At 55.7% G+C, this 22920-nt stretch overlaps 9 protein-coding genes across 9 annotated transcripts; 6 read left to right on the top strand and 3 right to left on the bottom strand.

Moving 5' to 3' along the window:
* Window positions 1–446: 446 nt before the first annotated feature.
* N656DRAFT_710420 (NAD(P)-binding protein) lies at window positions 447–1336 on the top strand (the record flags this gene model as incomplete). The annotated part of the gene is made up of 3 exons (XM_064811674.1): window positions 447–702; window positions 783–872; window positions 972–1336. 3 exons carry the CDS (start codon window positions 447–449, stop codon window positions 1334–1336), a joined length of 711 nt encoding a protein of 236 aa, XP_064669784.1.
* Window positions 1337–1442: 106 nt separating this feature from the next.
* N656DRAFT_845517 (uncharacterized protein) lies at window positions 1443–3657 on the top strand. The gene is made up of 2 exons (XM_064819204.1): window positions 1443–2176; window positions 2239–3657. Exons 1-2 carry the CDS (start codon window positions 1752–1754, stop codon window positions 3257–3259), a joined length of 1446 nt encoding a protein of 481 aa, XP_064669783.1. The 5' UTR covers window positions 1443–1751; the 3' UTR covers window positions 3260–3657.
* N656DRAFT_115530 (uncharacterized protein) lies at window positions 3541–7407 on the bottom strand. Its single transcript, XM_064808530.1, has 2 exons — window positions 7351–7407; window positions 3541–7267 (listed from the first exon to the last, which is right to left on the bottom strand). The coding sequence occupies exon 2, from the start codon at window positions 7045–7047 to the stop codon at window positions 3823–3825; it is 3225 nt and encodes a 1074-aa protein (XP_064669782.1). The 5' UTR covers window positions 7048–7267; window positions 7351–7407; the 3' UTR covers window positions 3541–3822.
* A 962-nt stretch (window positions 7408–8369) lies between these two features.
* Window positions 8370–10879, top strand: N656DRAFT_114984 (Rap30/74 interaction domain-containing protein). Its single transcript, XM_064808529.1, has 3 exons — window positions 8370–9810; window positions 9867–10296; window positions 10354–10879. Exons 1-3 carry the CDS (start codon window positions 8464–8466, stop codon window positions 10641–10643), a joined length of 2067 nt encoding a protein of 688 aa, XP_064669781.1. The 5' UTR covers window positions 8370–8463; the 3' UTR covers window positions 10644–10879.
* Window positions 10880–11114: 235 nt separating this feature from the next.
* N656DRAFT_829525 (uncharacterized protein) lies at window positions 11115–12221 on the bottom strand (the record flags this gene model as incomplete). Its single annotated transcript, XM_064818583.1, has 1 exon — window positions 11115–12221. The coding sequence occupies one exon, from the start codon at window positions 12219–12221 to the stop codon at window positions 11115–11117; it is 1107 nt and encodes a 368-aa protein (XP_064669780.1).
* A 646-nt stretch (window positions 12222–12867) lies between these two features.
* N656DRAFT_114903 (uncharacterized protein) lies at window positions 12868–13550 on the top strand. Its single transcript, XM_064808528.1, has one exon. It carries the CDS (start codon window positions 12957–12959, stop codon window positions 13317–13319), a length of 363 nt encoding a protein of 120 aa, XP_064669779.1. The 5' UTR covers window positions 12868–12956; the 3' UTR covers window positions 13320–13550.
* A 1601-nt stretch (window positions 13551–15151) lies between these two features.
* Window positions 15152–15939, top strand: N656DRAFT_768853 (uncharacterized protein; the record flags this gene model as incomplete). The annotated part of the gene is made up of 2 exons (XM_064813657.1): window positions 15152–15345; window positions 15453–15939. The coding sequence occupies 2 exons, from the start codon at window positions 15152–15154 to the stop codon at window positions 15937–15939; spliced, it is 681 nt and encodes a 226-aa protein (XP_064669778.1).
* Window positions 15940–16699: 760 nt separating this feature from the next.
* On the bottom strand, window positions 16700–18100 carry N656DRAFT_114861 (uncharacterized protein). Its single transcript, XM_064808527.1, has 3 exons — window positions 17747–18100; window positions 17064–17681; window positions 16700–17003 (listed from the first exon to the last, which is right to left on the bottom strand). The coding sequence occupies exons 1-3, from the start codon at window positions 17914–17916 to the stop codon at window positions 16805–16807; spliced, it is 987 nt and encodes a 328-aa protein (XP_064669777.1). The 5' UTR covers window positions 17917–18100; the 3' UTR covers window positions 16700–16804.
* A 2035-nt stretch (window positions 18101–20135) lies between these two features.
* On the top strand, window positions 20136–22706 carry N656DRAFT_710303 (uncharacterized protein; the record flags this gene model as incomplete). The annotated part of the gene is made up of 2 exons (XM_064811662.1): window positions 20136–22355; window positions 22479–22706. The coding sequence occupies 2 exons, from the start codon at window positions 20136–20138 to the stop codon at window positions 22704–22706; spliced, it is 2448 nt and encodes an 815-aa protein (XP_064669776.1).
* Window positions 22707–22920: the final 214 nt, after the last annotated feature.

The raw sequence follows: 22920 nt of genomic DNA, 5'->3' as shown, positions 1-22920 counted from the left end.
GTGTTGTGGGGTCAGCTCTTAAGCGGGGATTGGTTGGCTCAAAACGCTCCGGGATGACAAGGTAATGCCACCAAACAGGCTGAGAGCCATGTCGTGGCAGTAAGTGTAAGTAAATACGAAGGTAGGTTAGACAGTTTTGCCTGTCCTCTTGATGTCGGGCGGAGATAACATCGTCGGCTATGCGACACTTCGTATGTACGAGGATCCCCCACAGCAATTTGTCATCCGGCTTCAATACTCCCACCTCCGGCTCAGGGGTTTGTCATCCACACATGAAGCCATCGGCCATCGGCCATGTTTTGTGCCGCCCTGAATGAGTAGGCTTAGCCATACATGATAAGTAAGGACAAGGGATATAAGAGGCCAGAGGTTTCGCGCGAAGCAGCCAGAACCGATCCTCTGGACCATCTGAAACCCGTCGACCTCACGATCCAGTCCTGTTCATCATGGAGACCGTTCTCGTGGTTGGAGCCACCGGACATATTGGCGTATCGGCCATCAAGGCCGCATTGCGGTCCAAACGCAACGTGTTGGCCATTGTTCGTAACCAAGAATCCGCCAACAAGCTGTTCAAGCACGTTGGGTCGGCCGACGGCATCACCACCGTTGAGGCAGACGTTGTCTCGGACACGGGGGTGAAAGGTGTGGTGGACCAGGTACGCGCTGGCAAGCTGCCGGCTTTCCAACACGTATATTCCTGCGGTACGTGTCTTGAGACGAGCCGAGCGTCCTCAACCGTCCACAAAAAGATGATGGCTGACACGGGAATATAATGTATCCAGTTGGCGGCTTGTACGATGGTATTCCCTTGAAAGATATCACCATCAGCGAACTGCGCTACAATATGAAGGTCAATTTCGAGGCAAACTTTTGTAAGTCGCCGTTTGGCTGCCAAGCTGAACCCTAGCACCGCGGGGACTGTGAGCCCGGGATCAGCTCTTTACTAACAGGATGCCGCACCGCCGTATTAGTGGCCTACCGGGAGACCATTTCGTATCTCCTCGAACAGGGCCGGCCGGCAACGTGGACGCTTTGCACGGGTGCTCAGGGTGATTGGGCGATACGCCCGCTGCCGGCCATGACCCAAGGGGCTCTTTTCAGCATGGCTACGGGTGCCTGCCGCGAGAATGAAAAGACCAACGTGCGGTTCAATGAGGTCTACGTTGCGATGCGGGTCGAGGTGGACGAGGTCGCTGCCCAGAATGGCACAACGAGTGCCTCAGAGTTCTCCTCCGTTTACGAGGAGATTTTGGCCCGCCCCGAGATTCGCGGCTCGCGTGTCCGCGTAGCGAAGCGGGAGGACATGAAGGATCTCCAGTATACGAGCAAGTTCTAGCCCCAAGACGTGCCTGCGCGCGTGGTCGATGCTGTCTTTCAGTCAGTCGGAGAAGACGGATACCGTAACCGGGACGAATCATGAATGCCATTTGTAACATGGGGTAATTGTTGAACAAGCGCAAGGGGAGGGCACGGAGGGGTAGAAATTGAGATAAAATTCTCCACTTGGTTAACCCCAAAATATCTTTTTCGGCTCTGACCAACCAATGGCAAGCAAGTGTTGAGTGGACTCTCTGAGTATACCCCGGGGATAGCTTCAGGAAAGCCAACCCAAACTCTAACTGAACAGTTTGGTGTTTTTGGACTGAAACAGCCGCTTCTTGTCCATCGTTTCTTCACTCACAGCACCCAAGTAAGGTACAGTGCAAGATAATGCAATAATTAGAATTGCCAACTGCGTCTTGGCTTCTAGAATGCCTCCCTCTGTTCCCGACAGCGATTCCGAGTCACTCCGCCATGACTCTGTTGAGGACCAGGTCGAGGACATCGACGACGCCGAGGAATCTCAATCACCCTTCCCTGCTGAGAGTTCGGCGTGGGAAGAGGGCGACTTGAGCATGGCAGGCGACAGTGGGCAGCCGTCGCCCAAGCGTAGGAGACTTGATGATGGGCAGGGGAACGGGGGAGACGGGAGGGGAGAGGATTGGGTCGCTGCGACGTTCAAAGTCAGTGCGAATGCAGATGCCGATGCCGATGCGAATGGCCAGCCAGAGCAGGACCATGGCCACGAGACTGTACCGTATCTCAGACCCGGCTTGCGTGACCTCGACGACAAAACCGAGACTGCCTGCATCTTTCGGACCTGCGGTTCTCGTACTGGCGCAACCCAGCAATTCATGTTGGTTCAACTCACCCCCTATCGAAATCTCACCCAGCCGGAAAACTGACCAACCATCTCAGAAAACACCTTATGGATAGACACGGCCTCATTCGGGGCGAACACGGTCGACAAGTAGGCGGCAAGCGTAAATCGCCCAAGTACCTCACCCTCTGCCCAAGTGACTGGCCATACAACCACTGGCTCAGCTCGTCATGCAGCTGCTGCAAGACCATCACCGGTATCCTCTCCGTTCTCGGTGACCTTGCACACGAGAGTCCCGCCATCTGTTCCTTCTGCTGGACCTTCTTCCCGTCGCGCGGCGAACTCGTCACGCACATCAACGAGGAATACTGCAGAAGCTACGAGGGGTACCCTCGCAAGCTGACCTTGGTCAAGGACATGTATGTCGCCAGCATTCGCATGGCGGGCGTCAAGGAAATCGCCGAAGCAGCCGCCGATCAGCGCCAGGCTCACATCGACGCCGAGCGCGCCGAACGCGCAGAACGCTTGATTAAGGAGGCGCAGATGCTTCGCGGCCAGTCGCAAGCCAGGCTCCTCGCCCAAGCCGGGGCCTTGAAGCAACCAGCTGTCCAGCAACAACAACAACAACCACAACCACAACCACAACAACCGCCATCACTACAACAACAGCCTTACCAACCTTCCCCGCCTCCCCCGCCCGTCCATCCTCTCTACCGACCGCCACCACCTCCTCCACCACCCCTTCCTCTTCATCCTCCTTCTGCCGCTGCATCTGCTCCCCCTCCTCCTCTTACTCCTACTCCCCAACCACCTTCACAGCAGCAACCGGGGTCGGATTACGCGGTAGTGCCGTCTGCGGCACTCGAGCCGATGGCCAGGAGCATCGAGCGGCTGACCAACGTCATCAGCGACCTGACGGCGGCCAACGTCATTGGCGATCTGACGACAACCAACGCGCTGCTGCTGCGGGACCTGCGGCTCAAGGAGGAGCAGCTGGCCGTGCGCGACGAGCGGATCCTGACGCTGAGCGTCGAGAAGACGCGCCTTGCGGCCGAGGTGGAAAAGCTTACCGAGCAGTTGCGGGCCCAAGGTGGCGCCCGGGTAACGAACGGGGAGTGAGTGAGCAGCGGGGTGGTGGGCCGCGCAGTGGTTGGGTTTCTGTTTCGGTTGGTTGGCTGGTCATTTACACAACCAAGGTACTACTAGGTGGGAGCGCTTGATACCCTTCATAGTTTCTGCTCCTAACACGCTATTTTTACCTCTAATCGCCGTCATCGACAACCCGGCCTGTTTAGCGAATTGCTGTTGACTGTAGCACTCGTGTATGATGTAAAATAGAAAGGATAACGCAAGACTGTGGAGCCCGAACCTACATTCGCAAGCATCTTATTTACAGTGTATATCCAAGCACAGGTTCGTCCCGTCGATCTCGCTGTCTGTATGGTAGATACATCACAATCAACAGATCCTCTGCCAGACACTGTAGTCAGATATCCTTCGACACCAGGCACATAGCCAGAAATCAGAGACCCGACATACAGTAACAGCACAGCCCGACGCACACAACCGAGTCTTACACCCGCATCCTACTGTACAAATCTCAACTCAACGCCCCTTGCTCTCCCGCAATTTTCCTGCCTCCAACCAGTAACACGTTACCCATCATGGCCGACACTCGCAGCCTAACCTCCCGGAGGAGGAGGGTCTGCTCCTCTTCGGCGGTCAAGGCCATGCAACTCGTCTAGCAAGCGCGCGAACTGCTCCCGCTCCCGGGCCTCCTCGGCCCCCGCCACGTCCTCAAGCAGGTCCTCCTGCCGGCCGCCCTTGCCCGCGTTCCTGATAATGCGCCACGCGCGGCGGAACTCGTCGCGGATGCTCACGATCCCGCTGTGCGTGACGGTACGCGCCACATTGTGGTCCAGCTCAAACGGATCCTCAATGGCGAACAGGTAACGATACCTGACTTCGCGAACCTCTTTCGCCGCAGTGGCTGGGGCGCTGGTGGTACTAGTAGTCGTCGGTGGTGAATTCGGGTGATGCTCGCCATTAGGAGCAGTGGATGACAACAAACCATCACCACCACCGCCAGCAGCCGGGGGAGTAGGAGCTACCCCGGCCTTAATTTCCACCACCGTCTTGGCGCGCGTCCACCCCTTCTGCTCCTTGGTGAGAAGCCCGCCATGAGTCCTCAGGCTGATGACGTCACGGCCCCAGTCGAACCCCCGGCGGGGGACGGTGCTCATCATGTTGCTCTGGGCATAGTACTCAAAGAAGCCACGCAGCAGCTGGCCCACTGACTCTCTGTTCTGCGTAAGGGCATTTTCGGCAGCCAGGCGCTGGATCTCAGCCTCGTCACGCCAGAACTGTATGTTCCTCCCCTTGCACATGACCGTCTCCTCGATCTGCGCCGGCGTGAGGTTCGGATCGGGGGGCCTGGCGAGTTGTTGCAAGTTGGGGCAAACAAACGGCTGAGCAATGTTGACAAGGTAATGCAGCATCATGAGGACATAGCCGTAACTGCTCAGGGTTCCACGATACGGCGAATTGATGCGCCGGACTTTGGCCCAATGCTTGACAAAAAGGACAAGGGGACGGACACGAGGGTCGGTATGGGAGTAGCAGCGCAGCAAAAGTGTGTTTTGCAGTGCGAGGTGCGCGGAGAAGTTGATGTCGCATTGGACGCCAACACCAGACTTGGGGAATTCCAGACGGTTGTGGTAGGGATCCCGAGGTTGATTTGGCGACAATGAGGATGGGTCGCCGAGCTGACGGATTTCGGAGAGAAGATTTGCAGAGTCTTGTGGTAGGAGGACGATCATGTCTGAATCAGCGTCGGCAGATGGGGACTTGGTCATTGGCGCTCTCAGTAGTTCAACGTATCGGCGGACTTTGCTCGCAGTCTCTTCCGGGTAGACACCTTTCCTGAGACATGTCTCGTACTCGTGGGCAAGCTGCAAGCTCTTATGCCTGCGAGCGATGGCCCGAAGACTGATGGGATGGTGGGCTTGAGCGAATTTGCTCACTTCGTCCCGGATATCGGGGTTCCATATACCCTGGATATAACGCTGGGTCACTGTCGCTGATACAGAATCCGGACTGGAAGATGTACCGCGGCTGCCCAGCTCCAGCAGTAGTTTCGAGGCCCGGGTATAATACTTGATGGCTGACTCATGCTGGCTCTGGGACAAGAGCAAAACTTGAATAGACGGGATCTTCTTCAGCTCCTCAACGGCGAATTGCAGTTCCTTCTGGTAAGCCAATGGGTCACGTCCGTAATCTGGTCGGTTTTGAATACCCCGCCAAGCTCTGACTTGGTTCTCGGCCACATGCTCGTGAGATTCGTCTTTTTCTCTGATGGGTCGGGATTCCCAGGACATGGCCAGGGACTCTCCTTCAACCTGTGTGAAAACACCGAGCAGACTGCGGGAAATTGGCTTTGACATGAGGTCATACCGATTGAGAGAGCGATAGCTCAGCAATCTCGTCCGCAGGTAACTGTCGAAAAGGCCATCGACAAAGGCTAAACATAACGTATTTAGAAGCTTGGAATCGCTATCGTTGAAGTCTGCAAGATTCGAGTTGGTCACATCACGGCCACCGAGTTTCCGGAGCAGGCGTTTGGCGGCGCCATAGTAGTTAGACAAGCTCTGCGTCTCGCCCTGCTTGAGCGAGTTTAGCCTCTGTTCGGACGTGGCGTTCTCCCCTTGGGGTAAAAAATCTTCGACCTGGTGTGCGTCGGGTTCTTCCTGAGGCTCATCTTCTTCCGAGTTCTCCGTAGCGCCGCTCTCCCATTTTGCCCTTTCGTCCAGCAGAGCTAGCCGAAGCGCCTCTGGCGGCCTCTCACACACTTTGATGATGGGCACTCTCGTCCGCGAGAGCAGTCGAGCACCAAGCCCGATATCGAGGAAAGCTTTTTCAACAAGTCTTGGAATCGGGGAGCCTGGTGTATTGGGTTGGACCTGAGACAGTGGAGAAAGAAGTCCAAGGTCCATATCGGCTGCCTTGGTTGCGAAGCCCGAGGAGAGGCTGCCGAAGCACCTCAGCTGCACGCTCTCGGGAGGGAAGTCGTGAAATCCATTCTGTTCTCTCTCATACTGAGTGATGGTGGCCCTGGCAACTTTCTCAATCATTGCGCGGAAGTTCTCCTTCTCAATGATGTCGGCAGGTTCAATCTCGGCGCCAGCGATGATTGTGTTGCAGAGACCCTCGAGCAGCTCAATCTGTGCCGCCAGATCCTCGGACCTCACGTGGTACTGATACTGTCTTCCAGGGCTGTAGGGACCCGAAGGGTTCTGCCCTGAAGGCATCGGTGAGGAGGAATCGAATGGTAAGGGTGGTGCATGGTACGGAGTCCTCGGATCGCCGTGGTACATCCGGGGCTGTCTCCAGTCAAACTGATCGGGAGTCGGCATAGGTCCGTGGTAGGAAAGTGAAGTCTGGTGGCGGCGCGGCGGCGGGTAAGGCACACCAGTCAGGGGAGCATTCGGAATCGTGTTCCCTCGACTAGGTGGGCGAAAGGTAGCTGAGTGCGGGCGTTGAGTCCTCTGAGGGGCACCACTGCTGCCACCATGGTGCTGATTTGCATACGCTGGCGGGCTAGCATGGGGTCTGGAAGATGGGGGAAACTGCGGCCTTGTGTCGATAGGGATGGACAGCTGGGCTGACATCTGACGGCGCTGGGCCTGGTTGGGTCGCTTTCGGGATGCCTTCGACGAGACTGTGGCGGTACTGTTGATGGGAGGCGAGGATGGGGCTGCCGGGGGTCCTTGGCCCGCCTTGGGATTATCCCGTGTCGGTGATTGTGGGAGCGTAGCGCCATGTTCCAGGTTCTGCTTGTGGGAGTTGTTGAGGATGAGATTGCGCAGACGCTCTTCAAGGGCACCGCCACCGGCCTCCCCGGCTGCCATTTTGATTTGGCCCAGGGATCTCGCCTGTGTTAAGCTTGCCTGCCACACTCAAGTTGTTGAGCTCTCAGGAGATAGTGGTCGAAACGTCTTCGGCGCGTTAACCCGGCCCAGGTTGGTCAGTACGGCAACGGCTTGAGTGGCAACTTATGGCCACAAACAGAGGTGTCAGGTTGATAATGCTGTGATGACAAGGAACCGTTGACGGCGGAGCTAGATCGGGCTGCAAAGGATCGATTAGCCGCAGCGGAGCTTGTGGGTATGTGTGTAAATAAACTTTATAAAATTATAAAGAGGGGATCTCACACAGAGACCCGACAGCATGTAACCGAAACAGGACAGGATCCAGCTCGCAGGACACATATAGACTGATCGGTTGCCAATGCCGATCCGAAATGATGGCAACTGTTTTCGAGGTTCTCGTGTCCGGACGACGAGGGTTGGTCTGCTTGCTGAATCCAGAAACTGAAGGCGGTGGAGTGTCAAAGTTCAATCTCCCTACCTCTGCCAGAACTTGCCGGGAATGAAAAGGGAGAAAGAGCGCTCAAGAACCTGGACACCGGTCATGTAAGTCCTGATTCCGTTTGTTTTCCACGGTGCAAAGTAGCTCGGTCCCCTGGGCAGCAAACGCAGCATTGGAATCAGATAAGAATTCAAGGGAACATTACTGACTTTCCTACATGTGGTTTTGACCGTGGTGCAATAGAAGGCCTATGAGCTTCCCAGCTTCGGAGCTCTGCCAAGCTGAGCATGCGAGGCTGTCATGAAACTGAAGAAGCTCGTAGCGCAGTGGTTGGAGGCCCTAAAGTAGGGTAAGGCCAGCTTGAAGCCTTGGAAGAATGTGGGGCGCGGGGCGATGCGATGTGGTGTAATGGTCTCCACTCTCTAGATATGTATGCATCTATCAGATAAAGCAGCCCAATAGCAATCACGGATACAACCATAATTCCAAGTTACGTACTTGCATAGCGAGCATAGCTTGCTCAGCTAAACACATAGATACATATGGCAAATATCGGGTTGACAGCGCGCCCGAGTGTTGGTGGATTTCCATCCTTTCAGTGGGCCTTTGTCTAATAGAGCTACCGACCTTCTTTGACATTCCCCTTCCAAGAATCATAAACATCCAGGGCGCCGTCTCGTACCTTTTCCCGTCGCGATTTTCGCATCTTCCTCGAGGGATATTTTTCCCGCCATCGACACGAGCTTCCGCCGCGACGTGTTCTTCCATCGGACCGAGGCATCATTCATCTTCGTTTTCAATAGCTAAAACCAACCGTCGGCTGTCTCGCTACCTCCACTTGTTTCTCAATGACGTGCCTCACCTGAGCGACCGTCTTCTTTCCCGCAGACCACTTCTAGCCGAACTCGGTTCCCGACAATCGTCAACCCCAGCTTCGCCCGGAAGCGCCATCGAAAATGAGCGCTCCTCCTCCTCCTGCCGTCAACGGTCCTTCGCGACCTCCTGCCCGTCCTCCCGTCATTCGACGCCAGGGCAACGTTAATCCCTTGGTAGCGAGAAAGCCTCCGAGACCGAAACCGGCGTTCTCACGACCACAGAAACAAGAGGCACCCAAAGATCCTGATGAGCCAACTCCAGAGCAGAAGGAAGCGCTGAGGAAGCTAGCGCTACAACGCCAGCAGAATGGCGGCTGGACCGAAAAACCGCCAGACACTTACCAGGAATTCCCCTTGGTCATGACAAAGCGGTCGATGCTCGAGGGCATACGGCATCATATCATGCGCATGACCAAGGCCAAGGGAGACGGCACGGTTGACGTGACGAATCAAGACCAATTTCCCCGCCCTGTTACCCTGCTTCGACGCGATCCTAGACTCCCGCCTGCCCATCGCATGGCCGTGAAAGAGGAGCCTGCTGCTCCCGTGGATCCTGCCGAAGCCGCCGAGTTTGAGCGTCTCCGACAGCTTAAGGCTGACAAGGAGGCCCAGCGTGCTTTGGACCAGGCCCAGATTGCCCCAGTTATCAGGACCAATGAGCCGAAGCCAAAGCCGAACCATAACAAGAAGGAAAAGATGACGTCCTTTTACGGCCGGAATTCGGATGCGCAAAAGAAAGAATCCAAGATCCACTACGAGGAGACATGGCCGTGGCACCTCGAGGATGCCGAGGGCAAGTCGGGTGTGTGGGTGGGATCTTACGTTGCCGCTCTCTCGGACATCCATGTCGGGCTCGTTATTGATGGTGCCCGCTTCCGCATGATCCCGCTTGAACGGTTCTACAAGTTCGACGAGAAGCCCAGGTTCAACACGCTGTCCCTCGAAGCCGCGGAGAAAATGATGTACGAGGTCAAGCAAATTAAGCGCTGGGCTATGAAAGAGAAAGAGGACGAGCAGCTGGAGAAAGAAAAGAACGAGACGAGGAATTTCTTGCGCGGGCCCACCCGTGTTAAAACTGAGAGCGCAACTTCCCGCATGTCTCGCAGGGAAGAGAGGGAGGACGATTTTGAGCTTGACATTTCCGGTGATGAGTTTCAAGACGATGATGAAACACCAGGCTTTGAGGCAGATGATGAGGATACCAAGGAGTCCAAGACTCGCATCCGCCGCGAGCAGGTCTCCGCCAACACGTTTGGAGAGGGTGAAGAGGACAAAGTCGAGCAAGAGGAGCGAGAAAGGCAACTGGAGAAGCTGAAGCGCAAGATGATGGGCAAACAAACCATCAAAAGTTTGAAGAAGCTTGAGCATACTATGGACTACGCCGACGAGTCGGAAAGCGACGACAACAATCCTTTTACCGATCATGAGGTAAGCCGCACTAGCCCCCAAGAGTGCCCGACGCTCCGTATTAACCCGCCTGCCAGGACACCGATGAGGAGTCCGAGTCGTCGGACGAGCGCAAAGAAGACGAAGAGTCCAAAAAGACTGAGCAGGGCGCCTCCGGACCCAATACTAAAGGTAACACAACGCCATCCGGGAAGCAGAAAGCCGTCGAAGCAGTCAAAAAGGGCAAGCTCAAGCGGCCTGGCTCACCGAATATGACCGACTCGAGCGACAATGAGGCGGCCCGCAAGAGGGTCAGGACCGGAAAGGGATCCGTTACCGCCAGCCGAGCCGCCACCCCGCTTCCCGGCCGGCCGAAACCATTAGGCGCTGCCACAAGCGATGGTGAAGTCACGGCCGGAGAGGCGTCGGATGCGGGTGCCATGCTGAAAAAGAAGCTCAAAATCAAGCCCGGTGCGCGCCCTGGCGGCACGCCATCAGGCTCAAGGGCAGTTAGCCCTGCTCCAGCCGGTAGGTGAAATTGTCCGCATACTCTCCGAGCCCTGCTAACCGCAAATCCCGCTGCAGCATCCCAAGGCCCTAGCAAGGTCGGCAGTGCGACGCCCAGTGGTTCGCCGCCTCCTGGCGCGGCCGCGGATAGTAAAATACAGCCCTCCGAGATTGTTGAGTCGCTCGCGCCTTATGCTGAGCAGGGCATCACCCTGGGCGACCTGCTGCGCAAGTTTCGTGGCAGGATCGATAGGCCGGGCGGTACCACGAAAGCCGAGTGGATTCAGATGGTTAAGGCCCAATCAGTGTATGATACGAAGTCCAAGCTGCTGCGCCCTAAGACTAGTATCGAGTCGCCGCAGGCGTGATCAGGGTAGGACATGCCTAGGCTGAACCGGACTTGATGGGACCGGATTTGATGCCTGTCTGCGGACTAGATGAAACAATTGGCACCCGCGTGGGCGTGGGTACTACTCAGGGGCTTTGGTATTATAGAATAGGTCAGTGTAGGCCCCTGGCACAGATTGATGCCATCTGGTAGCGAAGATCTGCCTAGCTCTCATCACGATTCCAGGAACATGGAACCAAGAAGGATACTGATGGAGATTCTCTGTGCCTGTCTCTTCATCGCCGATACCCAGCGTCTTGATGGCTGGAACTTCCACCAGCGCGTTCTGACACGTCCTAAGGCCTCCGGATGCCTGCGAGGCACGAAAACCTGGATTACACCCAGATGCAGCATGTCGCGTAGATATGACCCCGGAACCGACTACATGATATTTTCCGGCCCCCTTTCCATCAATCATTGATTTGACCCAACCACCGGCTTGATGAAACCATCACTCATCCATCTGCCAAGCATACTCCAGCCCCTTATTCCTCTCGCGCCTATTGATCGCCTTGAATCGTTCTGCCTCAAAACCATTCCCCCTATCGACCCCATCCCACCGGTACCCAGGCCTGATGCCGTATCGATTCGGCGGCGCCGCGCCTTTATAGACGGGCCTTCTCATCGTCTGGCCCCTTTTAGCAACTCCTCTCCCGCTGTTTTCTTCACCACCACCACCGGACGCCCCCAGAAACTCAGCCATGGGATCATGCCACCGCTCGGTCCGCTTCAAGTCCTCGTTGAGCGCGGCATCGTCGGCCCCGCGCGCGAGGGGCATCAGCGCCGCGTCGGCCAGCCGCTCTTTGCGCTCGCGCGCCGCCGCCAGCTGCACCTCGCCCGTGAGCAGCCGCTTGCGCTCCTCCTCGGCCCGCGCCGCCTCGGCGGCCTGCCGGCGCGCTTCAGCCCGCCGCATCGCAACGTCCACTCGCCGGCCCGTCGCGTCCCGCAGGACTACGGTCTCCCCGTCTTGGTCTGCCTCTTGTTGTTGTTGTTGTTTCCTGCGCTCGGCTTGGAGCTGCGCCAGCTCCTCCCTTTCTTGCTCCTGCCGTGCGCGTAGTTGCGCGGTCAAGGCCTTGGCGGATTGAAGCCCTGCTTGTGTGCCGTTCGACATCATGGGTGTTGTCGTTGTGGTGGTTGAGGTGGCATTGGGCGGGAGGAGGTCCTCGGCTTCTTCGCGGGCTGCGGCGGCGGCGGATTCGGCGGCCGCCGAGGCTATGATTGCGTCTGCTGCAGCGGCTGCGTCGGCATCTTGTTGCGTGCCGGGGGTTTGCCTGCTGGCGCTGGCGAGGGCAGATGTGCCGACGGTCTTCCAATTAGATGTTTTGGCGCGCCGAAAGTCGCTTGTGCTCCCGGCCACCACGGCGATTGGCGCATCGTCGTCTTCGTCGGCATCGGGACGCGCACTGGAACCCCATCCCGTCTCGTCGTCGTCGGTAATAAGCAGGCCGGATGAGTTGGTGGTGGCCTTGCGCTTGCGCTTCTTGGAGGAGGATGACGAGGGTTTTGTCTCGGCTGTGAGATAGTGCGCTGCAAGGTAGGCTGCCTTGTCCGAAGGCATGGTGTTTGTGAACGCGATTTAAATGTCGCGGCCAGCGCAGGCAATAGTCGTATTTCTTCGTGATGAGTTGCGTTCAACGAAGTCAAGGCCATAGAGCTTCTAACGATGAGCAGAGCGAATCGGCTGTTTGGTCGGGTTTCGTATCTGGACAGTGGCTAACCAAATATGGTTGTAATTGGCTGCACAACTTACAGAGTACACTCAGTACAGTCAATTACCATCCTCGTTACGCCCACATTTACAAGTACACATGCATTCAATGAGAACTCGGAGCCATATCATATTGCTCCTATGAATTGTGCATATTAAAAAGCTAATATCGAAGGGATCGCTTATCAAACACGCCAGAAATTGTTCTTGTTCCATCTGTAGCGAAGCGGCTATTCTGCCAGCTTGCACCGCCCGCCTTTGGCGTCATCTTTGTCCCCTGATCTTATCGGCTGTTATCAGTGACGTCACTAAGCTAATATCCTCCATCTTCGTAGTGTACGTATTTCGATTCTCACCTCCATAGCTCGGCCGCGACGAACGACAGCAGAGATCCTTCAGTGCTGTAGTGTAGGAGAGGCCTGTTTGAGTGTTTTGGTTCCTTGACTACCTATAGCCTTGTAGTCTGTGGAAGGCTTATCTCACCGGAAGCAATCCATCGCTCTCAGTACTAGTAACGGCTCCGATATCTTATCGGCGATGCTCACCTTCAGGTAAGTTACCTTAACTTATCTATCCGGCGCAATTATGCCATCGCCTGTGAAGTCTTTGAGTTTTGACGTCTTCGAGTGTGTCCCAGTTCAGCCACTTGTACATATGTCTAACTTTGGGAGCAAGCTGTCTTGGCATGGGTGGACTTCTTCAGACTACATATTGTACCCCGCCATCATGTTTGGGGCGGGTTGCTACGCGAAGTCGATGCAGTCATGTCGACAGATGGCAAGGATCGCATCGCATCTCAACTATCCCGGTTGTTCCGCCAGCGGGAGTCTATCAGTTTCCAACTGCGTCGGGAAATATAGGCAGCAACACTGTAGAGTGATCCTATCATCCTTACCCGAGCAACTTGTGTCTACTCGGGAGCCTCCCGGGCCAATGTCAAGACAATGAAAGACAAACTATCTCCAATGCGCTGAAATTCTGTTTCCCTAAAAGGGGTGGGTTGCACATAGGCGTCTAGTCTCATCACAGCAAGTGCTCGAAGCCTGCGAAAATCATCCCGATCTTATCGGCTTATCAGTGGATTCAGATATTGCAACCCCTCACTCGCCATTCGGCAACATGATCATCAGGAACAGTTGCACATCCCGTCAATCTCGGAAGGGATAAGTTATGGTCTTCAAGATCTCCACGTTTCTTAAGAGATTCTACCGTTGAGAGCGTGTTCTGTAGTCCACATTACCGAAAAGCAATGCAAACGACTCCACGATGATCGCATATAATGCCACGTGAAACTGCTTCATCTGGCACCCCGGCCGGCTAACTGTTTGCGGGGGTTCCTGCAGTTCTCCACAACCACTGCATGCAGTTCCATACAACCAGGGACCACTCCCGCAAGCTGACCTCAGCCGAATGTCCCACCAATTGCACCTTCCCTCTCGCGCATGCTGCTGCCGCCGCGTCTGCCTTGTGAACCCAACTGACGTTCGAAACACATCCACGGGCGGAAAGGGAGGCCGTGGAGTGGTCGACGAGTCTCGCAGGATGCCTGGCACGGCCCATGGCGGTTCCGTCATTTCCTACGTCTATATCCGATGGTATTAGAATATGCTGCAAGTGACGATGCAACGGCCGACTGCATGGACGGCCCACTGCATGACGGATCTGCGTGTACTGCACAGTACCCTAGCTCTTTATCGTTATCGCTGGGCTGCTAGCTTCTTCATCCGTTGTCAATTCTGGGAATGGATTCCAAGCAGCATTTGGATGATGACGACGGCCCAGGGCAATGCGTTCCAGTGCTGGTTAGCAAGGCTTGGTCTTGCGGCGTCAAGCTGTTTCAATTGCAATACCATTTGCCCTCTGCATTTACTTCCTCGAGAAGCTTCTGCTTTTATGTCATCATTGTTAACCAAAAACAAGGCGATGGCCTGTCAAGGCCAGCAGGAAAAGGAACGAGCAGCTTGAGGTCCCCTTTGAGCCAAGAATAGACAAGGTCACCCGGCCTTGACGCTTAGCCTTTGGCCCGGACACGCTGCTGCCAACCGCCTTCCCCAGTGTCAATGGCGCCTGTGGTCATATGCCGGCCTGTTGTCACTCGGAAGACCCCCACATGCTGATGGAGAAGGGAGAATGCGCAATGCGCCACCCTCCCGGTTGTCACCTGGCATCGTGGATTCCCAAACAGTCCCGATAAGTTCCGTTGAGCTGATATAACCATTCCTTTCCCATCGAGTCTTTCTCAGTCTTCTCTCCTTCTCGTTCTGCAAGCACTAACAACAAAGAGCTCAAACCAGAAGCATCGTTTGAGATATCTTAATTGACAGTTTCGCATTTCGCTGCTCGTTTCTTGCTGAAAGACACCCCTGTCTTTCCTGCATTTCGTCATTCCGATACCCCTTATCGCTATCAGGGCTGAGGACGTCTTATTCAAGCCTCACATTCCCTGGTCGTCTGAGTCACCGGCCGGCGTCCTCAAGGGGCCAACATCCTTTTATCATTTATTGCCTCGACGCTTTGATAGGCCTCCTCGCCCTTTCGAAGTATAATCTCACCATTTTCAATCGGGTGCAAGAAGTCGCTAGACTGAACGGGAATCCTCTTACCGGTGACTCTTCATCTTCGACCTTTCAATATTAGACCATCCAGCTCCTCCTCGAACATCTCAATCTCCATTTCCCATTCTCTGCAACACATCCGTTAAGCAGCTGAGCAACTCAATACTCAGCTCTACGTTACAATTATAACACCCGTTCGTTTCAGTTTCTGCAATCACCTTCCCAATGGCGACCTTCGACAGCCCGCAGTACGAGCGTGACCTGCGCTCTGCCCACAAGGAGTGGAAGCGCACCAAAGACTCCAACGCAAAGTGGTCCCACGGCTACCGGCACCTCCCAGGGATACGCGTCAACGTCAACGGGGAAGTCATCAACGGCTCGGAGAGCCAGCTAGCCAAGACAAGGCCTGGCAAACAAATGTAACCTCCTCCCAGCTCCCCTCTGTCCCCTTCCGCACCCATCAACCAACTCCAATCTTTCAAAGTCCCACCAACCCAAGTTTGGAAACTAAAATGATTGAATTTAGCCCCTCGCACCCGTTCAAGCACTACCCAAACCGCACAAAGCTCCGCCCAAGCTGGGAGCTGCCGGACGGGCGGGTGCGGAGCAAGCTGCACGCGGCCGGCGAGATCCGGGATTTCTCATCCTCGACCTCTCCGTCGTCCTCGTTGCAGCTCCTTCCATCTCCCCACCCCTCCTCGCCCAAACTTGTCCTCACCCGCCGGCTCAGCACGAGCATCACGTCGGCCGACGTTGGCGGCAGCGGTAGCGTTGGCCGGGATGGTGGCAAGCCGCTCACGCTCGAGGTGTTTGTCAAGACGACGGGGCGGGAGACGGAGAAGCTGGTCGAGCGCGAGTACGAGGTGCTTGATGGGAACGGGGAGGCGCTGAAGGGGAGGCGGGCGAGGAGGGTTCTCAGGAGGGGTGGTACGGATGCCGCGGCTGGTGCGGGCACTGGTGCGGGTGGGGTGGTCGAAGGGGAAGGGGAGGATGAGGGGTTTGAGCTGATTTGATCTCACCTTTGCCCCGTTCTTTCTCTTCCTCTTCTGTTATTCCGAGCTTGCGGGCTCTGTTATTCCTAGGCTGGTTGTATTAGCGCTGTAAGGGACGGGTCGGGATTGTTAGTTGGTTTCGGGCGGTTCTGCTGTTCGGGATATCCGCGTGTTTTTGAACGCATTGGCTATGGTTTTCGGCGTATAGTAATGGCGGGGCGGTTGTTGACTTCCGTTTTCGCGATGCACGCATCTCTTCGGTCAGGCAGGCAGGCATACTTTGGGCTAGGGTTCTTAGACGCATTCGACTTAAGAGACCTACTTACCTAGTTAGACACAAGGCTGGACGGCTCTTGTGTGTCAATAGCACAGAACAGCACAGTTATGCTGGGGTTTGCAGTCCCCATAATCAAGACACTTCAACATATTCTCCGCAGATGGTGGCATCTGATTTCTGCTCTGGACTATCTGAGGAGGCCCTGCAGGACCGCCTGGAGTTAAGCTGGGCTTTAAATGCCATATTATGAGACGAGCAGCCCTGCCCGACAGACCGCATCAGCGCATTGAATTGAGTCCCATTCGCTTGCGTTTACTTACCTTACCAGCGTCCCCCTAATCTTGTCGCCGTGACTAGCCCAACCCAGAACTATCAAGGCAGGGCGTAACGGCGTCTTTTGCCTCAGCGGCTACAAAGCATATATCTGAGGCGCCATAAATCTATGCCATTACTGGCGGGTATCATCGATTTGCAAATAAAACACAACATGTACTGCATTGTTATGGTTAAAAGAGGTTATGGCACACATAGCAGCGATTGGCCCTGCCGTTACTGACCTTGGAATCAATAGTACAAGCAGACGACCCGAAGGTTCATTTGAGAACGAGCTCAGCCGGGGAAAGAACGGCCCATAAGAAGCTCGTAATAGGCCCTTTGCTCCGACTCGGTGCCCAGGGATGGGTCGAAGTCGGCATCGTCAGGGCCGGGAATGGGTTCGGGGTTGGAGCCCATGCTGTAGAAATCCGCGATGGTCTCGTCCGGAGCAAAGCCAAGAGACGCCAGAGTCTGCGAGGTTCGCGTGGCGCTGCTGCATTGTTAGCACAAATCAACTCTTTATGAACGGGAGGTGGGGAAACAGAGCTCGTACACTTGCGCAGCATCTTTAGCGACAATGTCTGACAAGGATGCCGTGTCTTTGGGTTGGAATGGGGATCCCAATCCCAGTGCGCTGGGCATTTTGGGTTCTGGCGCGAGGACAAGGCTTGACACGGACTGGCTCCTCTGGCTTGAAGGTTGCGAGCCTCTTTTGGCGGGTGGCGGCCGGACCGGCGGAGTGTTGTCGTCTCCGGCGTCCTCGTCCTCGGCCTCATGTGATTGTACAGCGTTGTCGGCCGTGTTGGTGGTAGTGGCTCCCGGGATTGGGCCGTTGTGGCCGAAAAAGGCCCTGAACACAGAGCTCTGCTGCCAAGTGCTGATCAAAGCCTCCTGTTGGTTAGAGTCTTTCACGGAGGTGACAATGGCCTTGCCGGCATTGCCGCGCAAATGGCCCTCGATCAGGGCGTCGAGGCCAGGTATTGCTCCCAGCACAGCGCCCCAGGCCGCGGCGCTCTCTTTGTACGTGTTGAGAGCATTGCGGTACCCCTTTTGCGGTCCGCGCCGCTTCGTGGGACGCAAGTACAAGCACGGCTTGTTGTGCTTTGTACAGACGCCGCACTTTGGCTTGCCGTTGTCGCACGGCTGATGGTTGACATGACAAAAGTCGCAGCTGGATACGGTACCTAAGCATTGGCAGAACAGGGACTCTTTGCATGGCAGCGAGTGGTGACTTACGCCCTAGATGCTTTTTTCCTCTTCCGGGGATTGACCGGCGCCTCGCTTCCCGCATCGGCTCCGGTGTCGCTGGCTGGCGGAGGGTTCGGAGCTGCGGCGCTCGGAGACGGCGATGGCCGGGAGCGGGTCAATTCGCCGCCCGTTACGGACTCATCAATGGCTGACTCCATGATGGGCTGGGACAAAACACCTGCATCTCAGGAGGCCTGATTGGATTCATCCAACAGGAAGAGGACGGAAAGGACAGTTAGGGTACTGTCCTCTGGAGAAAACGCTGCGGGTCCCGGGACGTGGGGAACGGTGAGACGAAATTTGGCGTTTGCAAACCTGGGGTGACGGGGCTTGACCCCACGCTTCTACCTTAGTGTAATTACACTACTCAACGTTAGTTACTGTTATCTCATACTCAGACGTTTTTTATGGGCGTTACAGTACTCCGTACAGTATGACCGAAATCGGGCCCGTGCGGGTAATGGTACATGGCTGGCCCCACTTTATTGCTGAACGCCCAGAAAAAGCGTCAGAAAATGGCCGATTAAGGGGGACATGCCAGGCATTCAGAAGAGGGTCAATCCACCAAAACCCATCGCATCGCGATACAAATTACTGTCTAAAGATGCCTGAAAGTAGGCAAATCCGCTAGTATATATATCAAGTGGTTGCAGGTCTATAAAGGGTGAAAGATTGGCCCAAACGGAGCGATTTATTGGGGCGCCGTTCTTCTTCCCGCGTTGCCCCCCATCAACTTTCCACCCACCAGTCGCGTGAACTTCAAACTTGGCCACAACGTTGATTGCCCTCTAAACTTCCTCCGGCAACAACTCCCGCCTTCGAAATCGATATTCGCGTCGCTATATTCGCCCTAGCGCAAAGGGCATCATAGAGCGTTTGGAGAGGCGGAAGCCATCGTTGAAACGTTACGCAAGTTGACAGGCGGCATATAACCTCAGCGAGACCTAAGGTATCGATGGAAAGAACACAGACTTGATCACAGTTCCCCGACTAGTGATATACATATCGTGGAATCCCAGGCAGTCAAGCAGGATAGGAAAACTTTCCTAACTATACTCATTAGCTTCCATCCTAAAATTCCAGGGCCAGGAAACTCACAGAGGATAGCCCCCATCTAGGCAACTATAAAACAGGTGTCGGAATGCGAATAGCTTCAAAAACAGTGGATTGGTGGTTGTAGGTGGGCTGGGAGGTTGGTGGCGGCGCCCTAATCACGCTTGGGATTGCAACTCCGACTCAGACCAGTGTACGCGGTTGGTTGGGCGGGTCTGTGCGTGCCGTCTGATTGGTCAGATCCAGCCAGTTGTACGTACCTTAGTCACTGTGGGGCCCAATAGCGCGCAATACACTGGTCTGAGTCCCTGAGATAAAGTTACTGTAATGCTGGGTACTGTGCGAATTGTACTGTACACTCAGTCCAGTACTGTACATACAATACCTTCCCAGGCCGGGCCAGGCTGTCGGCGACCCAGAGACAGGGAGTTACTCCCCTAAAGCCCAAGTCCTATTGTTACCATGTGAACATCATTGATACTTCCTACCTAAGCACCCTGGAAACAAAAAAATAGGCACCGCAAAACAGATGTAAGCCAGGAAAGCATCAACAGCACACTCAAAAGAGCTGCAAGTTAGATGCCAAAAGATGTTCTGAATATCTATTTAATCGCCATTTATATTACTATCTAATTTCAAGCAATCATTGAAAATCTAGGGGATTGGATTCACCCATCTATTGGAGTTTTCCTGACTTACATCTGTTTTGCGGTGCCTATTTTTTTGTTGCCAGGGTGCTAAGGCAAGGTCGGTAATCAACGGGCCATACGGATACGGCATCACCAGGCAAATCGTCGAGTTACACTATTCCGGTACTACTATACTGAACAGTCGCCGTCGATACGGCGGTTCTCAGGCGGGGATCTGGAATATGGTAAGAAAACCCCAACCAACTGAAACCCGAACGCCTGGCGCCCGGGTGCTTCAATGCTTGAGTTCCCGTCCAGCGCAACCGCAGCGGCTGTGGGGTATTATACACGCCAGTTACCGGTAGTCCCGTCCAGCACCGACAGGGTCTACATTTTCCCGCCGTCACACTCCCCTGGCAAATCTGCCGATCGTGATTCGGTATCAGGAAAACGTCTGTTGTCTGAATAAACTACCTAAGTAACTGATTAAGCATATTGGGCACTCGACTCGCCGACTCGCCCATGTCTTGTCCACCAGGCATCGGAAAGCACAAAGCAGAAGAAAGAGAAGGAGCGATGGTCATTCTGCACCTTGACGCAACCTGACGCCAGCGCCAACGGCATACCGGAAAGTGGAAACTGGAAACTGCAAGATAGCACCGGCCACGGTACCCGAGCCACTCACCACCTCAGCCATGCCCCCCCCGAAGAATGAGCGCATCTTTGAGCCGAATGCATCCATCGTGCTCATCGGCTGCCGTGGCGCAGGAAAGCGCACGCTGGGATTTATGGGTGCGCTTCATCTCCGCCGCCGTCTGGTCACCGAGGACCACTATTTCGAGAAGCTCACGGGTCTGACCCGGGCCCACTATCTCGCAAGGCACGGGAGAGAGCATTTCGCCCGCCAGAGCATTGACGTGTTCAAGCGCATGCTCGACAGCAACCGGACTGGGTGCATCATCGAGTGTGGTATGAGCAGTCTGAGCGATGAGGCCCAAGATGCCTTGCGCGAGTACTCTCAAACCCATCCCGTGGTATACATCCACCGCGAGAAGGAGCAGATATCGCGTCTCATGGATGCCGCAGACGCCGAACAGCTGTTGAAGGCCGACGAGAAGCACAGAAGCTGCTCCAACTTTGAGTATTACAATCTCTACGACCCCTCAACTCCCTCCCCGGCCCATGCGACAGTACCCATCTCCGGAACCAGCACCCCGGTAGGTAGCCAGCAGCATGCGCCTTCAAAACTCCTCGGCGTGAGGGAAGACTTTGCAAGATTCCTCGACATCATCACCGGACGGGGCGCAACCAAGGCGTGGCTGGAGAGCCCCTTTTCTGTCGCCGCTATCCCTCCCGAGTTTCGGTCTTACTCATACGCCCTACGCCTTCGTCTCTCGTACTTGATGGCCATGGACCTGGAATGGGAGGACTTTGAAGCGCGGGGGGACTGTATCGAGCTAATTATTGACCACTGGCCCGAGGATCTTCTGAACATCATCGCAAGACAGGTTGCCTTAATAAGGAGGAAACTAGGCATACCCATCATCTACCACGTCGAGGAGAACCCTCGCGGAGAGCGCCGAAGGCCACTAGAGGAGCGAAACGCAACGGATGCCGAGCTGCTTGAGCTTGGGCTTCGACTCGGGGTTGACTACATCAGCGTAGACCTGCAGCGTGACGAGAGCTTAGTACACCGCGTCTTACAACATCGGGGCAGGTCAAAGGTCATTGGCAACTACTGGTATATGGGTCTGAGCGCCCTGCCCTGGCAGGACCCCAAGCAAATTGAAAACTATCAAAGGGCACAATCTCTAGGCTGCGACCTGGTCCGGATGGTGCGCTTCTGCATCGGAAATACCCCGGCCGAGCTCCTCGGAGACTTCAAAAAGCGTTTAAACGAGGTAGTGCCCGACCCCAAACCGCCGCTCGTGGCCTACGACTTCTCCATCCTCGGGGCGAGGACACCGTTCCAGAGCCGGATCCTCAACCCGGTACGACACCCAGACATGGAAAACGAGCGGGACCACCTCGCGACCGTGACCACCTACCCGGCCTCGTTCGAGCTGCTGTTCGGCCAGTTCCTGCTCGACCCACTCCAGTTCTACGTGCTGGGCTCCAATGTGTCGTACTCGCTCTCGCCGGCCATGCACGGTGCGGCCTACGACTTTTCGTGCATGCCGCACACCTTTCAAGCCGTGACATGCTCGACGCTGGACCGGCTCAACCAGATCTGCGCGAGCGACTCGTTTGGCGGCGCCTGCCTGACGGCGCCCTTCAAGGTGGCCATCATGCCGCACCTCAAAGTGAAAAGCAGCCACGCCGAGGCCATTGGCGCCGTCAACGTGCTGCTGCCGCTGCGCGGGCGCACCTCCGCCATCCTGGACCACGCCAACTCGCGCAACAAGGCCGGGCTCGCAAAGGAGTTCTTTGGCGACAACACCGACTGGAGCTCCATCCTCACCTGCCTGCGCAGAGCCATTAGTCCGAGGAACTACGTCCAGCCCAGCAAGACGACCGCCCTCGTCGTCGGCGCCGGCGGCATGGCCCGCGCCGCCATCTACGCGCTCTACCAACTGGGCTGCCGGAATGTATTTGTGTATAACCGCTCCGTGAACCGTGCGCTCGAGGTGGCGGCGCATTTCAACGCGTGGGCGGCGGAGCAGGCGGTTGGTCATGCTGCTGCTGTTGGGCCAGCGACTGCCGGTGCGGGTACGAGCCTGGTCAACGGCGTGGGTGCACCGCGCGAGTTTTGTCGGGTCCTGCAGTCGCTGTCGGATCCGTGGCCTAGGCAATACCAGCTACCAACCATGGTCATTTCGTGCGTGCCCGCCACGAGCGTCGACGGGAACCCGCCGGCGGACTTCGTCATGCCCTTGGACTGGCTGAGGAGTCCCACGGGAGGTGTGGTGGTCGAGGTAAGCTTCTCTTTCCCTTATCATCTTTCTAGCGCAAACCTCTAATGTTGTTGGCCTTGTCCCCCGATTCATATCATGTTGACTTGTTGGCTGACGGACGCACTCCTCGGCACCCTGTCGTAGCTGGCGTATGAACCCCTCGTCACACCCCTCGTAGCCCAAATGCAGGCCGTCCGAGACACCATGTCTCCCTCATGGGTGGTGGTTGACGGGCTGGAAGTGGTCGCGGAAATGGCCATTGAGGCATTTGAGTTAATGACGGGCCGGCCGGCGCCCAAGAGGCTGATGAAGGAGGTGTGCAGGAAGACATGGGAGGGGCAGCAGCAGCGCAGTCTTCAGTTTTTACGCTAAGGATTGGCATGACATGCCAGCCGGTATGATGATTGATGTTGGATGTGAGATGAGAAATCGAACCAATGGATACCCGGGCAACCTACAAGTGCGAGGACGTCACAACACAGGGGTTTAGCTTTACCCGACCTGGAGCGGGTGATCAGACTATTTACCAGTCTATCTATGGCGCTTGGATAGGATTATGGGGATGAATGCATTATGAGATCTCCTT

Source organism: Canariomyces notabilis, assembly GCF_033297395.1.
Source record: "Canariomyces notabilis strain CBS 508.74 unplaced genomic scaffold N656scaffold_12, whole genome shotgun sequence".
Classification (NCBI taxonomy): Eukaryota; Fungi; Ascomycota; class Sordariomycetes; order Sordariales; family Chaetomiaceae; genus Canariomyces; species Canariomyces notabilis.
Note: the sequence above shows the minus strand (reverse complement) of the source record. Positions and strands in the feature narration are given on the sequence as shown.

What these genes read in the sequence shown, in the direction of transcription:
- N656DRAFT_845517 (XM_064819204.1), top strand. Translation starts at nt 1,752, where the DNA reads ATGCCTCCCTCTGTTCCCGACAGCGATTCCGAGTCACTCCGCCATGAC. An exon ending in GGCGCAACCCAGCAATTCAT is followed by an intron (nt 2,177 to 2,238) that starts GTTGGTTCAACT and finishes CAACCATCTCAG; the next exon opens with AAAACACCTTATGGATAGAC.
- N656DRAFT_115530 (XM_064808530.1), bottom strand. Translation starts at nt 7,047, where the DNA reads ATGGCAGCCGGGGAGGCCGGTGGCGGTGCCCTTGAAGAGCGTCTGCGC.
- N656DRAFT_114984 (XM_064808529.1), top strand. Translation starts at nt 8,464, where the DNA reads ATGAGCGCTCCTCCTCCTCCTGCCGTCAACGGTCCTTCGCGACCTCCT. An exon ending in ATCCTTTTACCGATCATGAG is followed by an intron (nt 9,811 to 9,866) that starts GTAAGCCGCACT and finishes CCCGCCTGCCAG; the next exon opens with GACACCGATGAGGAGTCCGA. An exon ending in AGTTAGCCCTGCTCCAGCCG is followed by an intron (nt 10,297 to 10,353) that starts GTAGGTGAAATT and finishes ATCCCGCTGCAG; the next exon opens with CATCCCAAGGCCCTAGCAAG.
- N656DRAFT_114903 (XM_064808528.1), top strand. Translation starts at nt 12,957, where the DNA reads ATGCCATCGCCTGTGAAGTCTTTGAGTTTTGACGTCTTCGAGTGTGTC.
- N656DRAFT_114861 (XM_064808527.1), bottom strand. Translation starts at nt 17,916, where the DNA reads ATGGAGTCAGCCATTGATGAGTCCGTAACGGGCGGCGAATTGACCCGC. An exon ending in AGGAAAAAAGCATCTAGGGC is followed by an intron (nt 17,682 to 17,746) that starts GTAAGTCACCAC and finishes TACCGTATCCAG; the next exon opens with CTGCGACTTTTGTCATGTCA. An exon ending in GCTAAAGATGCTGCGCAAGT is followed by an intron (nt 17,004 to 17,063) that starts GTACGAGCTCTG and finishes CTAACAATGCAG; the next exon opens with CAGCGCCACGCGAACCTCGC.